Source organism: Spermophilus citellus (assembly GCF_964194105.1).
Source record: "Spermophilus citellus genome assembly, chromosome: 14".
Lineage (NCBI taxonomy): Eukaryota > Metazoa > Chordata > Mammalia > Rodentia > Sciuridae > Spermophilus > Spermophilus citellus.
Window position 1 is genome coordinate 29583302 of NC_138194.1, and position 17524 is coordinate 29600825.

The 17524-nt window shown below is 37.2% G+C and overlaps 1 protein-coding gene across 1 annotated transcript; it reads right to left on the reverse strand.

Annotated features, from left to right (window-relative positions):
• Window positions 1-6543: 6543 nt before the first annotated feature.
• Window positions 6544-7593, reverse strand: MOS (MOS proto-oncogene, serine/threonine kinase; the record flags this gene model as incomplete). The annotated part of the gene is made up of 1 exon (XM_081266788.1): window positions 6544-7593. One exon carries the CDS (start codon window positions 7591-7593, stop codon window positions 6544-6546), a length of 1050 nt encoding a protein of 349 aa, XP_081122914.1.
• Between the last annotated feature and the right edge of the window lie 9931 nt (window positions 7594-17524).

The window sequence follows — 17524 nt, forward strand, 5'->3', positions numbered from 1 at the left end:
TTGGCAGGACATCTCCCTTGAGATAACTAATAAGTATTTTGTACTTATTAGCAATAAATATTAGTTCACATTCTATTGTAAGGTAGCACTTTCTTTTCTCCCATATTTATTTATTTAATTATATCTATATGGATTCCTATTTCATTCACTATGACTATTTTTTTCCTAATTAATTTACTATCATTTATTATTATTATTATTATTTTTGTTGTTGTTATTTTGTGGTACTAGAGACTGAATCCAGGGAGTGCTCTACTATGGAACTACATCCCCAGCCTGTTTTTTTTTTTTTTATTTTGAGATATGATCTTGCAAAATAATCAGGGCTGGTCCATAATTTGCCATCCTCCTGCCTCAGCCTCCTAAGTAGCTGGGATTGTAGGCATCCATCACTGCACCTGACTCTTTAATAAAAATTATATATATATATATATATATATATATATATATATATATATATATATTGAACTCAGGGGTACTTAACCACTGAGCACATCCCAAGTCCTTTTTTATATTTTATTTATTTATTTTTAAAATATATTTTTTAATTGTTGATGAACCTTTTTAAAAATTTTTATTTTTATATGGTGATGAGAATTGAACCCAGTGCCTGTAAGGATGGCCTGAGTCATTTTCTTATTAAGAACCTATAGAGTAAAAGTGTATTGAGTGATTTGAGTGAATAAAGCATTGACAAAGGCAGAAGTGCATGGACATTCTTTATTTCTCCCCCTCAACTGCATAAGTCGCACCTTTTGCCATCGTGACAGTTCCTCACACATGCTGGGCAAGTGCTCTACCACAGAGCTACAGCCCCAGCCTTTTTATTATTTTTATTTTTTATTTTTTTTATTGGTTGTTCACAACATTACAAAGCTCTTGACATATCATATTTCATACATTAGATTGAAGTGGGTTATGAACCCCCAATTTTACCCCAAATGCAGATTGCAGAATCACGTCGGTTACACATCCACAATTTTACATAATGCCCTATTAGTAATTGTTGTATTCTGCTACCTTTCCTATCCCCTACTATCCCCCCCTCCCCTCCCCTCCCATCTTCTCTCTCTACCCCATCTACTGTAATTCATTTCTCTCCTTGTTTATTTTCCCATTCCCCTCACAACCTCTTATATGTAATTTTGTATAGCAATGAGGGTCTCCCTTCATTTCCATGCAATTTCCCTTTTCTCTCCCTTTCGCCTTTTTATATTTTATTTAGAGACAGGTTCTCCCTTAGTTGCTTAGGGCCTCGCTAAATTGATGAGGCTGGCTTTGAATGTGATCCTCCTGCCTCAGCCTTCCAAGTTACTGGTATTACAGGTGTGCAACACCATACGTAGCTCTTTAATAGTTGTAATGCTCCAATTATCTCAAGTTTGGCCAGTGGAAGACTCTTAAGCTAGATCCTGGATCCTTTGATATATTACTATCATTCCTAGACATTTCTTTATTTGGAGACATAAAATGTTATAGGTTCATTTTGTACTGTCTGGAATCAGTCATTTCTCCAAAGAAGCCCTGTTTTTTTTTCTTTTTTTCTGTTGTGGATAATTAAGAATTCATAAACTAAAAAAAATCGGAATTCAGAAACTAAAATCTGTGCTAAGTCTACCCAGAATGTGGTTACTTTAGGCCCTGTTGAAGAATAGAGCTAGGAAACATTTATATGCATATACATATCCATGAATATACATTCATGTCTATTTCCATCTCTACCTATATCCCTCTATCCATCTGTTTTTATTAAAAAATATGAGTTTATGAATTTATCCTTTTGACCATGGTGTCTTCAACCACATGTGTCACAACCTCTCTGTGTCAGAGAGAATTTTTCTTTTTTATTGCTATTGTAAAAGAAATTCTCTTCTTTTATAAATTCTATCTGGTTTCTGTATACATATTAAAGTCTGTTTATTTCTGCAGGTTAATTTTTTATCCTGCTATCATATGCAATTTCTTACAATTTTAGTTTTTCTATTAATTCTGATTTTTTTCTCAAATATACATCCTAAAAATAGAATCTGCAAACAGATTTTTTTCACTCTCTTTACAATTTTTTTAGTCAAGTTTACCTTTTAAAATATCATTAACCAAGAAAATGTTAAACAATAGCAGTAGTAATGGGCATTCTTATATTGTTTGTGACTATAGTGGGATATATAGTGATTTCTGAGTAAGATAGTGGCTATTGAAGTATGTGTGTATTTTAAATCAGGTTAATGGAGTATCCATTGATTCTTCTTTTTTAGTTTCTTTTGTCAAATATCCTCTTATCACATTTTTATTTTTCTCTTTTTTGACCTATTAATGTGATGGATTAATGGATTTTTCTAATAGTGAACCATCCTTGCATCTTGGAAGAAACCCATATAATTAAATATATTGTGTGCATGCTTTTAAAAGTTGACTATAATTCTGCTTGCTAATATTTACTTAGCAATTCTACACTGATAGTTTTAAATAAAAGATTGATCTGTATTTTCTTTTTTAAAAGCAGTCTTTTATCAGGCTTTGATATAAATCTTGTTCTTAAAAATTTTAGAGGCTTTTGGAATAATTTGAATAGCATCAAGATGATCTGGTCTTTATTGGTAGAAGCTAGTGGAACTTGGGTTCTAGTGTTTTATGGGGTACAGATTAGACAACCCTCTGTTTTCTTCTTTAAAATTGGTCTGTTTCTACTTTCTATCTTCATTGGGGCTACTTTTGGTGAGCTGTAATTTCCTAGAAAGTTATATATTCTTCAAGGTATTCAAATTTATTTCTATAGTTATGCAAGTTTTCTTCTAAAACATAAAGAAAATCCCTGTTTCCATCATATTTTATTTCTAATTTTATGTATATGTGATTTAGTTATTTTTAGTTAGCTAGTAGTTTTCTTGTTTTGTTGATATTCAACAAAGTATTTATTTACTTGTTATTTGAAATAAATGTCTGCTTTAATTCCTGTTTTTAGAATTTAACTTATTTTTGGTCCTTTCCTTAACTTCAAAGCATGTGCTTAATTCATTTATTGTTCTCTTTTTATCCATAATACTACTTGGGACTATGAATTTTCATCTCCTTTATTTTTATCCTATAGGTAATAATATGTGTTTCCATTATTTTTACTCTCAACAATTCCTAACTTTTGGTTACCATTTCAACACATAGTTGTTTTAAGAGTTCTAAAAATTTGAGGTAAATAAACTTTTTTTCTTTTCTAATTTGTGTAAAATTTTTATTTTATTTGTGGGGTTTTTAAAAAAATTTTTGGTATCTGTTGTATTTTCCATATATTTCCTTAATCCTAGACAATATTTATTTGCTATGAGCAATGGAGCAATGCTATCATTGATAGCTTGTGTCTCTTCCCCACTGTAATTTAACTCAGTCTTAATTATATTTTTTAGTATTTATCTTTGTATGGTAATTTTTTTTCCTTCTGATTTCATGTGTCAGTCTTGAATAATGGCCTTCAACTCTTAGCTATCGCAGAGTGGGCAGTCCATGTGCTTTCTCTACCCCTGTCAGGGTGGTCTTCTTATAACTCAAAGACTTCCTTCATCTGCTCCTTCCTTTCAAACATGGCATTTCTGTGGGTTTCTCCTTGAAGCCACAACTTTTTCTCTCCTGGTGCAAACCGGGCTCAGGAACCTTCTGAGCCTCTCTTGTATTCCTGCCCCCTCCCACCAGGGTGACCTTCTCGTGTTCAACAGCTGAGTTTTATTCTCCCTTTCTGAGCTCTGCCATGGCTGGATCCTCCTTCACACCTTTTCTTCCCTCTTTTTCTGCCAGCTCTTGGAAGCTCAGCTCTGTTCTCAGGAGTTTCTTCCTCACCTTTCGCACTTCTCAGTGGCTCCTGTTCTTTAGGGTATTTCATTTGGCAGGGCTCTCTGGGACCTGTCACTGTTGGGTCCCACTGTCCTCCAGGAGCTTCTACTACTGCTCCCTGCCCTCTTCTTATGGGCTCAGACACCTCTTTGGCATCACTGACTGCATCACTGCATGTGTTCTGGAGTTTGTCTCCTAGTTTGATTATGGGGGTTACAGTTTTGCTCTCCCTTATTCACCTTGACATTGTGTGGTTTCCAGGAAAAGGGAAGCTATTTAAACCTAAGCTGTGGGTTCAACTGCATTTGAAGATGCATTTGATTATACTTATCCTATTAAATATTATAGCTTTACCTAGACTACCTTAAACATGCTCAGAACACTTTCTTTACCTTGTATTTGGGTAAAAATCAACTAAATTAATGTAAAGTCTGTTTATAATAAAGTGTTGAATAGTTCACAGAATTTATCGATACAGTTGTCCCCCAATATCTTCACAGGATCTATTGCAGGACCCCCTGAAAATATCAAAATCTGTATCTGAGGATGCTCAAGTCTCTTATATAAAATGATGGAGTATTTTCATATAACGTGTGTGTCTTCCTATGAACCTTAAATCATCTATAGAGTACTTTGATTCCTAAGGCATTGTAAATGCTGTGTGAATAATGATTATACTGTATTATAGAGAATAATGGCAAGGGAAACTGTGTAAGTTTAGTACAGATGCCATTTTTTCCTGAATATTTTAGATTGGTGGTTGAACCTAAGCTGTGCGCATATTCTCTCTGAAAGATAACTTTGCATTTTTTTTCACCTTTAATAGGCTATCCTTATATAGCTCACTGACAGTTTGTTAATGAGGTATATGGATGTGGAACCCCCACAAATACAAAGGACCAACTATACCTGCATCCAGAGAACCTGGCAACACAGTACTCAGTAGAGTGTTGATTATTTGCCTCATGATTGTGAAGCTGATTGAGAGCTGCAGCTTGCTGCTTCTGCTGCCCAGCACAGGGAAAGGTGATCAGACTGCAGATCACTCACCCTGGAGATCTCAATTCAAAGTACTGCAAAGTGCCTATCACTTTCACACTATTATGAAGTCAAACATCAGAAGATAAATAAACCATCATCCGTTGGTGACAGTATTTGTTGGTCTCACTCAAGCTCAAGATTGAGTAGCATTCTGTCCATACTACCTGGCCATAGAAAGCTCACTTTTGTTTCCCTAGTACAGTTTTAAACTGTGATTTTACTCTGTAGAGCCCCTACCATTAAGAAATCTAGATGGTGGTGAGTTTCCCCAGCTTCCCTGTTTCCTACTTGTAAATTTGTCTATAGTGGCAGTTGGGCCATTCGCCTCAACTCCCATCTATGGGAAGAAATGCCCTCTTTCCAGGCCTATAGTCTTTCCATAGCTGCTGCCTTCTATGGATTTTTGAACTCTATTATTATTTTCTTTGTCTCCTCTGCTTTCTTCCACAAACTTACTTCCTGCATCCTAAAACTAAACTAAGCCAAACATCCAAACCCATTTCTGTCTCTTGCCTCTTTTGAAGAGTTATATTTCTCCCTACTTCCTTCACAGTCCATGCACAACCTCCATTTCAAGCCCCTGCCACGAATTCTCCCAGTCATTGTACCAGCTCGGCCTGGCACCATGCCCCAACACTGCTGTCATGAAAAGAAAGTTTGTCAAAGCTGTCCCGGGACAAGATCCAATCACCTTCTCCAAATCCTACGTATAGCACCCATTATCTCGACTTTTACATTGAAAATCCGATTCTACCTATTTGTTCTGTCAAATGTTAAACTTCACTATTTCTTAGGGATATCACAATTTTTTTTCCTCATATCATCTTTGTTCATCTACTTCTGAGCCCAAATTCCAGGTTAAAAAAAACCAAAAAACAAAAAAGTTAGCAATATTTCACCAGACTTTTCTGTTCATGACAAAGTACAAATTAAAATATTATAAATTATTCCTTTAAAAATAAATTTATTCACTGGGCATGGTGGCACATGCCTGTAATCTCAGGGAGGCTGAGGCAGGACATTTGCAAGTTCAAGACTAGCATCAGCAATTTACTGAGGACCTAAGCAACTTATCGAGAATCTGTCTCAAAATATAAAAGGCTGGGGATGGGATTCAGTGGTTAAGCGCTTTGTGTCCAATCGCTGGTACAAAAAAAAAAAATCAATTTGTTTATTTATGTGTTAAGGTCATTACAAAGTTTTCTTTTTTTTTTTTTAAGGGGAGGAACAGAAAAAAACATTTTTAAAAAGTTTTTACTAATTTGGTATGGGAACAAGTAAACAGTATGAATTTAGGTGATAATGAAGGGACATCCCAAATTCATAGAAAAATCTGGTATTTCTGTAATGGCATTCTGTTTGAGACAAATTGTTTTTTGTTTTGTTGTGGTGTTTTTTGGTCAAGAACAAATTTGAGTAAGTACAATGCTATGGAACTGGCAAAGTAAGCACCTGGACTCTGGAAAGCAAAGCATAAACTAAAGAATAAGGTTAGTTATAACAGTACAACAATGACAAGCTTTTTGTAGCTCTATTTATCTTAGAAAAAGCACTGGAGACTAAAAAAGTTTCTAGTATCTTTATTTTCTAAAAATCTGTCCTGCCTATATGTTTTCTTCTACATGTCAACTTTAAAAATAAATAGAAACAAAGAGGAAAGCTTATCTTGACACAGGTTTGGAGTCAGCCCATTTCAGCTTTTAAAGAGTTCAGGTCCACAGAGAGGAGTTCTGCGCTTGGCCTCTGCAAAGCACTGGCCCTCCAGCAGCATTTGATGATGTTCTTAAGCCTCTGCCCAGGGACAGAGTCCATGAAGACAGCTGCTTCAAGAGATGGGCGGAGATTATACGCCACCACCGCATAGAGCACGTACTGCCGCTCCCCAGAATAAGGCACCTCCCTGGTAGTCATTTGCCAGAGAGTGATAGCAAAAGAATAGATGTCAGCTTTGGGTGTTACCAACTCTCCTTTCAGGAGCTCTGGGGCTCGGTGGGTGTACGTGCCTCCTAGGTGATAAGGGGGAACCTGGAAGCCCCGCAGATCTTCCAGCTTCTCAGAGCAACCAAAGTCACCAATTTTACAGACATCCTGCTCACTGATCAAAATGTTTGCCGGCTTCAGGTCCAAGTGCACAATGCCCTGAGAGTGAAGGAAACACAGGCCATTCACAACATCTAGGGAATACTTTAGACACTTCCTCAAACTCAGTTGCTCTCCATCTAAGCAGTGGGACTCCCCAGCCTCTTCCTCAGAGTAGCCGGTGGCACCATAGATGACTTGGTGTAAAGTGATGTTGCCTCCAAACTCCATGATTATGGTACCTAGACTATTGGAGTCTGCAGGCGTCCGGGTACTTGCAGCCACAACCCGAACTATGTTTTCATGGTGCAGCCTTGCAATGTTGAGCTCAGCCCAGAAGCTTCGCTGGGAGGCTCGTCGGTTCTTGGTGCACTTGTTCACTTGCTTTACAGCCACAGGAACACCATAGTAAGTCGCCTTGTACACGGAGCCAAACCCTCCAGCTCCCAGCCTTTGTAGCAAGCACACTTGTTCCCAGTCAATGGAGCACCAGGCCAGCCGGGGAGGCAGCCTTGGGGCCCGAGGAGGAGTGACTCCCAGGAAGAGCTTTCCCCCTTTCCCTGGGAACTTAGAAGGGCTGCTGCAGGGTCGAGATTCCAAGGAAGGGGACAGCTTATCAGGGAGGTAGCGTCGGAGAACTAGAGGAGAGGGCATCGCACACTCCTAGAGGAGACCTGAGATGCTCCAGAGTATGAAAAGACCAGAAAAAGTTGCAGGAGTTTGGAAGCATGGGTGACTACTCCTTCCTCCACCTCAGCGCTTTTCTTCTCTTCCTTGTTTTCTCCAAATGAGCTATGTCTGCGCTATCACTCAGCTAGGGTTTTTATCACATGGAGGGGGGGGATCCAAATGAAGCCCAACAATCCCTTTCAGATGAAAGAATTGCCCTTCCACCCTTAAAGTGAATTCTTTTCAAAGCAACCTCTCACTGGATAAATAGCACTGAGCTGCCGCCCAAACTCACCGTTCTTTTACAAAATTTCTTTAATCATAATAAAATGGGCTTTTTTTCAACTCTGATCTGATGAACCTTATCAGTCTTTGGGCAAAATTACAATGAGATAGTTGCGCATTTTGCAGGCTATAATGATCATTAGTGTTATTCTCCAGCTGCATTCAATCGCTTCCAGAAGTTATTGGCTCCAAGAGTTGAAATAAAAACAGCAGATATTTGTTGAACCACTTACCAGGATAATTAGGTGCAACATTCATATGAATTAAAAATTGCAAGCTTGAAGTAATTAATCCGAACAGAACTACTGATACAGGTCAAAATACACACCACCTCAATTTATCAAGGGAAAAGAGAATTCTCCGATACTCCCTCCAGTTTATACAGCAAATCAGTAAGGCCTCTTAGCACATATTGACTTTCTAACAACTCTTCTTTTCCTTTAATTTAGCCCACCCGGTAAGCTGACCTGCAAAGGAGATTCTAGACTTCGAAGCAAATGAGTTACAGAAGTTTTGAAGTAGAGTTGGGGGAGAAAAAAATAATAAAAATAATTGTTAGTGATGATCAGAGCTTCACATAACAAATACGGAGCAATTGTAGGAGAAAAATCCAAAGAAATAAAAAGAATCACTGGTGTCTGTTTACAATGTATGAAATTAAATTCAGGGTCCAGACATCAAACTATAAATTATTCCTTTCTGATTTTTATGATAAAAATGAATTTTCATGCTATATCTTTGGAAGTTTAAATTAGGGTTAACAGTATTACACAGTTTGTTAAAACAGTACACACGCACAATTGTTAGGACCTACATTTTTCAAATTAAATGATAAAGTTCCCTTCTTGCACATAGGTGACGTATAACTACATTTTTATGATAACAGCCATATGCTTCAGAAGTTGGTTCTGAGAAGGTAAGTTAACAAATTTCAGAGCCATTTTTATAAGCTATTTGAAGAACACATAATCCTAAAAGAGGATTTCTATTCTGTGCTGTGTGGCTTAGTGTGTCACCTTATGTATATTTAACTTGTTTGAGCCTCAATCTTTTCATGTAAGAAATTAGGATAATAATACTTATTAAAATAGACATTATCTTGGAATAAAACTTGGACAGTTCAGCCCAGACTAACTCCAGACTAACAACATCAAAAATATAAAATAAAGTACTAGCTGGTGTGGTAGCAATTATCTGTAGTTTTAGCTACCTGGGAAGCTGAGGCAGGAAGATCACTTGAGACTTCATGTTCAAAAATAGCCTGGGGATAGAGCTTGGTTGGTAGAGTGCTTGCCTGGAACACACAAAGCCCTGGGTTCAATCCCCAGCACTGTCCCCCCCCTCCCCCCCCCCCCCGCAAAAAAAAAAAAAAAAAAAAAACAAACCCAGCCAGGACAATGAAGTGTCTCTCATCTCAAAAAAAAAAAAAAAAAAAAAAAAAAAAAAAAAAAAAAAAAAAAAAGAAAGAAAGAAAAAGAAAGAAAAAGAAAGAAAAAAAGTAAACAGGAGTATTTTAGTAAAAATGCAGTGATTTGCAATTGCACCAAATCCCAAATACAAATTGATGATAATGAATAGAGAAAAAAAGCATATTAAGCTTATTTTTCTGTAATAAGTCTGTTGCAACATTTCTTCATTAGTTGAAAGCAGAATCTACGTCCTTTATTTTTTTCTTCCCTGTGAGTTTTTACTAAAATTTAATGTTTAATCCTGGTTTTGTTACCGAATATACACGTGTTATACAATATTCTGGATCTTAGAAATGGATAAAGCCTTAGCATGGTGGTAAAGAGCTCTGGGGCCAGATGGCTTAGGCTTCTTACCATCCTCCTGCCTTAGTTTCCTCACTTGCAAAATGAAGAAAACATGCCCACCTTAGCATTGTTGGGAAGATAAACAGCTTCAAATTCTACTAAGGTTCAGATTTATATTAGGAAACACCTAAATGTTAATTATGAAATTCATAAAAATCCGTATGTGTACGGGTTTTTATACCCATAGGAAACAATGACTTGTGAGATGCTATTAGTTGAAAAGTGTCATAAGGGGATTGAAGCAATTTATATTTTTATAAGTTAAAGTTTTGAGTATTTTCTGCTCTTGTATTTTGGAATTAAAGACATAATGGCACGTTGGTGTGTATCAAAAAGACATTGTTGGTATGTATAAAAAGTGTGGAGGTTTAACACTAATCTGATCAAATGCTGTAGACCTTTGTGATCCCCAAAGACAAGAAGCAAAATTTGTGGTGGTAACCGGATCAATTCTAAAACAATACCTGGAATTGTAAAAAAGCAAAGGAGAAAGAGTAAAGAGACTGTTTGCACCTTCTGATGAGCCTCTTAGCTTTAAGACTACATTTTTCTCCTCCTTTATTAACATGCTTCAGTATCCGGCAAACAGCAGCATATTTACCCAAAGACGTGACAACAGATACCATAACTGATATCTCACTTGTTTGGATTTTAATCAAAGAAACCTAGGAAACACTGATTGTTGGAGAGAGTCCTCTTTGGGGGGAAAGCGGGGGAACTTGCTCCGCGCTCAGCGGAGACTTGCTCCCGTTCTCGGGGTTCCTGGAGCTCCTGCCCTGGTGGCGCAGAAACGGAGGAGGTAGCTTTTCCTTCCTTGATTCCCAAGCACCTGGAAGTTGAGCTGTTTCGGTTCCGGCAGCTGGACCAGCCGAGGTCGCTGCCTCCCCTGCGCTGCGCTCGGCTCCGGAAGGCCCGGGCTGCTGGGGGGTTTGTGCGGGTCTCCTCGCCAGCGCATTCCCGGGTCCCAGGGCGCAGCAAGCATGTGGATGAGGCCGTCGTGCCCTTCAAAGACCACCAAAGGTGCGGCCAGCTTCCCTTCTGCATACACAGTAACTTTTCATTGCAATTCAGAGTCATCACGTAATCTTTTGGAAGACATTTTTAAAAGGCTATGAAACTCAACAGGCGTTCCAACACCCCACTGATGACCGCCGGGACGCAACTGGCTACGACCATGTTTGCGCAAGCGCATTGCATGAATCCCGCATCACCACGGGGGGGACTGCTTCAGTGATCTCAGGTTACAGCCCAGTTTCAGGATGGTGAAATTTGAAGGCGTTCTTATAGTGCAGCGACTGTTGATCTGTGGCATTACTGTTTGCAAACATGAATCAAGGTGAATTCTCTCTTGCCTTTTTTAGAACTAAAAGATCCAAATGTAGGTGAACACATATTTATACTAAAAATTCCAATACAAAGATTATAGAGTCAAACTCGAAAAACATCTCTCTCTCTCTTTTTAAAGTATCTTTCTATTTATTGATATTACTCAGAAATTTGAATTTTATACTTACCCTACAACATAGATCTGTTTCCCTGTCAGTAAAGTGCTTGCAAAGTTACTAAAGTTTTTCTGTGATCAACATATCATGTCACGCAGATCCAAGTTTTGTGGGACTGTGGATTGCATGAAACGTGTCCGAGGACGTAATCTGTGCATGCTACCTAATTCTGGCTGCTCAGGGAGGTTGGTTGCTGCCATATGGATTGATCACTTGGATTTTGTATATATATAGAAAGATATATATTTTTACTTCTCTAAATACCTTTTAACTTGAGAGGATTTTAAGACATTCAAATAAATGTCTTTCAAACTGGTTTTAGAGACCTTCGAATTTAAGATATCTTGCAGTTTTCTTATATGCTTGATCATAACATGTTCATGGGTGTTTGCAAATGTACTTGATTAAAATTTGTTGTCTTGAATGACTGGTCACAACTTATGGGATCATTCTATTGGTAAGCAAGAAAGTGCTAACTTATTTAATATGTATTAAATTCTGGATTTATTTTTACTGATGTAAATAGGTCAAAATAATGGCATATTTAATTAAAGTATTAAAATAATGTAATCTATTCATCATCTTTACTCATGTTTATGAACATTTTTCTCCTGTGTATCATTGAGTCTATGTATCATGGTTGGACTCATGGCTTTTTATAGATTCAATGTGATCTAATCAACTACAGTAATTATTTTTTATTGCTCAGAGTTATACTTTGGCCAGTGGGTGGACCGTGTTGCGTTCTTTAGTTTGTTTTTGGTGATATTGGGGATTGAACCCCCTGAGCTACATCTCAAGTCTTTTTTAATTTTATTTTTTATTTTTGAGACAGGATCATGCTAAATTGCTGAGGCTGTCCTTGAACTTGGGATCCTACTACCTTAGCCTCCTGAGTAACTGGGATTACAGGTGTATACCACCTTGCTGTGTTCTTTTGACACAGTCCCATTGATCTGAAATTGTTTTTGTATTTTGGTACAGTAAACTGTCCCGGGCTCATAACAGTTCATAGAGCTGAGCATTTATCCAGGATATCCTGAAGAGAAGACAGTAGAAACCATGATCTCAGCATTAAATTTAAACATTAGATTTTTTCCCTTTTTTTAGTTATAAATGGACACAATACCTTTTATGTGATGCTGAGGATCGAACCCAGTGCCTCATACATGTGAGGCGAGTGCTCTGCCACTGAGCCACAATCCTAGCCCCTAGATTTGTTTTCTTAAGACCTTTGTTCCTACCTCATTTTAGCAAGCAGAATTAGAAACCATTTTTCCTCCTGCTTTCTCTTAGACATAAAATATTTATTTCAAATTAATATAATTACTTGTTTTGTTATCTCACAAAATTATTAATTAAGGTTTAAGGTTTTCTACAGTTATTTTCATTTTTACACTGCATGCCACTAGGAACGTGTAGTCAAATTACTTTTTTTTTGTAGAGTCATTCCTAATAATGCATTCTGTAAGACTGTATTACTATATAACATATAATTAATTGGTTTCCAGGACTGGGAAGTTATCAATATAACAGCGGGCAGTTTTCCTAGAAGGTAGTGATTTTCAAGACAGCCTTTTCAACAAATGCTGATGGAAAACTGGAAATCCATATGCAACAAAATGAAATTAAACCCCTCTCGCTCACCATGCACAAAACTCAACTTGAAGTGGATCAAGGACCTAGGAATTAAACCAGAGACTCTGCATATAATAGAAGAAAAAGTAGGCCCTAATCTCCATCATGTGGGATTAGGCCCCAACTTCCTTAATAAGACTCCTATAGCACAAGAATTAAAATCAAGAGTCAATAAATGGGATGGAATCAAACTAAAAAACTTTTTCTCAGCAAAAGAAACAATCAGCGAGGTAAATAGAGAGCCTATATCTTGGAAGCAAATTTTTACCCCTCACACATCAGATACAGAACTAATCTCTAGGGTATATAAAGAACTCAAAAAGCTAAACACCAAAAAAAAAAAAAAACCACAAATAACCCAATCAATAAATGGGCCAAGGACCTGAACAGACACTTCTCAGCAGAGGATATACAATCAATCAACAAATATATGAGAAAATGTTCATCATCTCTCTCAATTAGGGAAATACAAATCAAAATTACTCTATCATCTCACTCCATTCAGAATGGCAGCTATTATGAAGACAGACAACAATAAATGTTGGTGAGGATGTGGGGAAAAAGGCACACTCACACATTGCTGGTGGGACTGCAAATTGGTGCAGCCAGTATGGAAAGCAGTATGGAGATTCCTTGGAAAACTGGGAATGGAACCACCATTTGACCCAGCTGACCACCCTCTCCTCAGTCTATACCCAAAACAGCATACTACAGGGACACAGCCACATCAATGTTCATAGCAGCACAATTCACAATAGCTAAACTGTGGAACCAACCTAGATGCCCTTCAGTAGATAAATGGATAAAAAAATGTGGCATATATAAACAATGGAATATTACTCAACAATAAAAGAGAATAAAATTATGACATCTGCAGGTAAATGGATAGCGTTGGAGAAGATGATGCTAAGTGAAGTTAGCCAATCCCCAAAAAACCCAAATGCTGAATGTTTTCTTTGATATAAAGTGACTAACTCATAATGGGGTAGGGAGGGAGCATGGGAGGAATAGAGAAACTCTAGATAGGGCAGAGGGGTGGGAGGGAAACGGAGGGGGCAGCAGGTTAGCAAGGATGGAGGAATGTGATGGACATCATTATCCAAAGTACATGTATGAAGACATGAATTGGTGTGAACATACTTAATATACAACCAGAGATATGAAAAATTGTGCTCTATGTGTAACAAGAATTGTAATGCATTCCACTGTCATTTATGTTAAAAAATCAATTTAAAAAATTAGGCAACAATTTAAAAAAAAAAAAAGAAGGTAGTGGTTTTCAGCCAAGAGATTTTTAAGTTTTGTGATACTCAGTCCCTGGAGGATGATAGATAACTATTGTCAGAGTCATCCTTATAATATGAAAGGTGAAAGGAAAACCAAGCAAATAAACTTCCCAAGTTCTGTATGAAAATTTCATTTAGCCATCATCTGATCCATATGTGTGTATCAAGTGTAATATTATGTTTAAGATTCATATGTACAATTTCTGGATGGGCAATCAATTGTCTTTTACTGTTCCATTTCTGGTAATATTAGGTCCTGAATAGTTCCATGTTTCCTTAAAGTTTAATTTAGTAAATATTAAATGGCATTAAAGACATTAAAATTTATTATTATTTAAAAAAATTTTTTTTAGTTGTAGATGGACACAATATCTTTATTTTATTTATTTTTATGTGGTGCTGAGGATCGAACCCAGGACCTCACAGGTGCTAGGTGAGCACTCCACCACTGAGCCACAACCCCAGCCCTAAAATTTATTATTTTATCTTTTTAAGTTTTCTTTATTATATGCAGCATTTTCCTAACTTTATATTATCATATAATACTAAGCTTACAATATAAAAACTAAAATGATTCTCTCAATTGATTTTTATCATAATCCAGTGCTAAAATCTTTAATATTCCTCTCTCTGTATAACTTTTTCATATGTGTGTGTGTGTGTGTGTGTGTGTGTAAAATTTAATGCTGCTTCTTTAACAAAGTTTTTTTTTTTAAATACAATTTCTTTCTTACTTGGAGCCTGTAATCTAGATTTAGCTGAGGAGAGATTAACTAATCTTCATCTATTTTAAAATAGTCAAATATTCTGCCTAAACTAGACAGGAAGTATTCTAATTATTTTTAGGGTGTGCCTGCTTATTGGCGTGAGGATTTTAGTGTAAGTGCTTTGGGGCTTAATCTTATATGAGATTAAGAGGCACTTTCCAGTGAACCTCCTGGCATCCCTAGCTGGCATCTTTGCAAGTGGAACAACAGGAAACTTGTTAGGATTCCACACAAGGCAAGTTTAGGTGACCCTGAGGACAAAGGAGGAGGAAGAACCCAGTTATTACGTCTTGGGCTCTTACGGAGGTGGGGAGGCTGAAATATCATTCTTGTTATTCATACTTGAGCAGGAGATGTAGAGACACCTTTTGGAGGGCATCTCCCCCGTGTTCATCTCAACAATTTCCATGAGGTTTTGGTCACTTTCTTGGCAATTTGTGTCAGAACTTTATCTTTCTTTCTATCTATACCACCAATTAACCTGGTTAGCATGGTGCTTTCCCTGGTTTTCCTTTAGCTGTTTCAGATTATCATAGTTCAGGATCTGTAAATGGTGTCACCCTGGTATACCTAGAGCAGATTTTACAGACCATTCACTATGATGGTCCAGCACAAATTGTGGAAGGCTGGAAATGCCCTCCTGACCTACAGACAGTAAAGTGTTCATGTTAGACAGTCTAGCCCAGGGAGGAACTTGGAATATTAAATCTTTTATTGGATGTTATAGGAATAATATAATGGGGGGTGTGAAACTGAGGCTATACAAAAAAGATATAATTTACCTGAGATCAGAGCCTTCTGAACCAAATAGAGTTGAGCCTAAACATGGCAATCAGAAGAGCAAAAGGCAAGTGAGGAAGTTAAACCAAAAGGAAGGCAAGAGACTAACAAAGGTCAAGAGACTCATTCTGTAGCCTCTTGACTGAACTCAGGTTTCATGTCACTCCAAATTCTGGTGGAGATAAAGATCATAGTTTCAAACTTTACATTAAGACTCTGTCATATACTGTTATGCAATGTAACAGTGGCATTTTGGATAATGACAGACTTTATATACAATGGTGGTCCCATAAGATTATAATGCAGCTGAAAAATTCCTGTTGTCTAGTAACATCATATATATATATATATATATATATGACACAATATATATATTGTTGTAGTTGGACATAATACCTTTATTTTATTTATTTATTTTTATGTGGTGCTGAGGATTGAGCCCAGGGCTAGGCAAGCTCTCTATGGCTGAACCACAACCCCAGCCCCTGTAGTGACATGGTAATGCAATGAATTACTCATATGTTTATGGTTAACAATGCTGGTATTAGCAAACCTACTGTACTGCCAGTTATGTAAAAGTATAGTACATACAATTATGTACAGCACATAATACTTGATAATAAATGACTATGTCACTGGTTTATCTACTTGCTGTTATTATTTTTATTATTATTTTAGATTAGTCTCCTATTTATAAAAGAAGAGTTTACTGTGATGTTTTATGTATGCCATGTTAGCCAACAGCAGCCTCATCCATCTCATATTGTGTCTCTTGATGACATCAAGAAGCGGTGTTGCAGGATTGATCTCTACCATTTAGATTTGCGTAAGTGCACTCTCTGATCTTTACACAAGGATGGAATGATGCATATATCAGAAGCTGTCCCCATCGTTATGCCATGTGTGATTGTACTAATGATCTGCATACAAGAAGAAGAAATGGAAAGGTATTAGTCACCGTCATTTAAATCTCCTATCTTCTTAGGGTCATCAAGTTTTGTTTTGTCTATTAATATTGTGTTTGTAAGACAAATAAGACCAAACATGAGAAACTTAGTAACTTTAGCAACCCATTTACTAGGATATCCAGATCACTTCTGAGAATGACTTTTCTCTGTGCAGGGGTTTCCTGTAAAGCAATGCAGAGTGTGGGAAAAGGAACCTATGTCATAGTGGGGCTGTGGACACTTCTGAGAGGGATGAATGGACTCTTCGTGAAATGATATCTTTGAGTCTCAACCAAGAATACCAGTACAAATTTTGCTACACATTTCCCTCTTATTCACAGAAACATTTGAGTTAGGCTTTTATACTTACTAGATTACTATAATGTAATTTTAAGCTACTATAGAATAGCCTCTTGCCAGCTGCCCACGCTGACAAGATGAGCTGGGTTCAAAAGAGCTGGCTGCGGGCTGGGATTGAGGCTCAAAGGAAGAGCACTTGCCCAGCATGTGTGAGACTGGGTTCGATCCTTAGCACCACATAGAAATAAAAATAAAGATATTGTGTCCACCTATAACTAAAAATAAATATTAAAAAAGGAAAAAAAACAAAAGAGCTGGCTGCAATATTAAGATAAGAAAACGTTGAAGAAATCATGCAACACACAGACATGAATTTCTCAGATGGAGGGTAGAATGGCTCTGCGACCTTAAGGGTCAACTGGGAAAGAAAGCATGCACCTGGAATCTCTTTATTTTTATAGGAGGGACCCACCAAGGAGATTCAATAGAATGTTCCTCACCAAATAAGACAGGGAGAAGATTTCAAATGTGGAGTCTTGCTTGGTGATGTCTTGTGGTCAGCAGATTGATTGACATCTTGACTAGTCACACCCATCT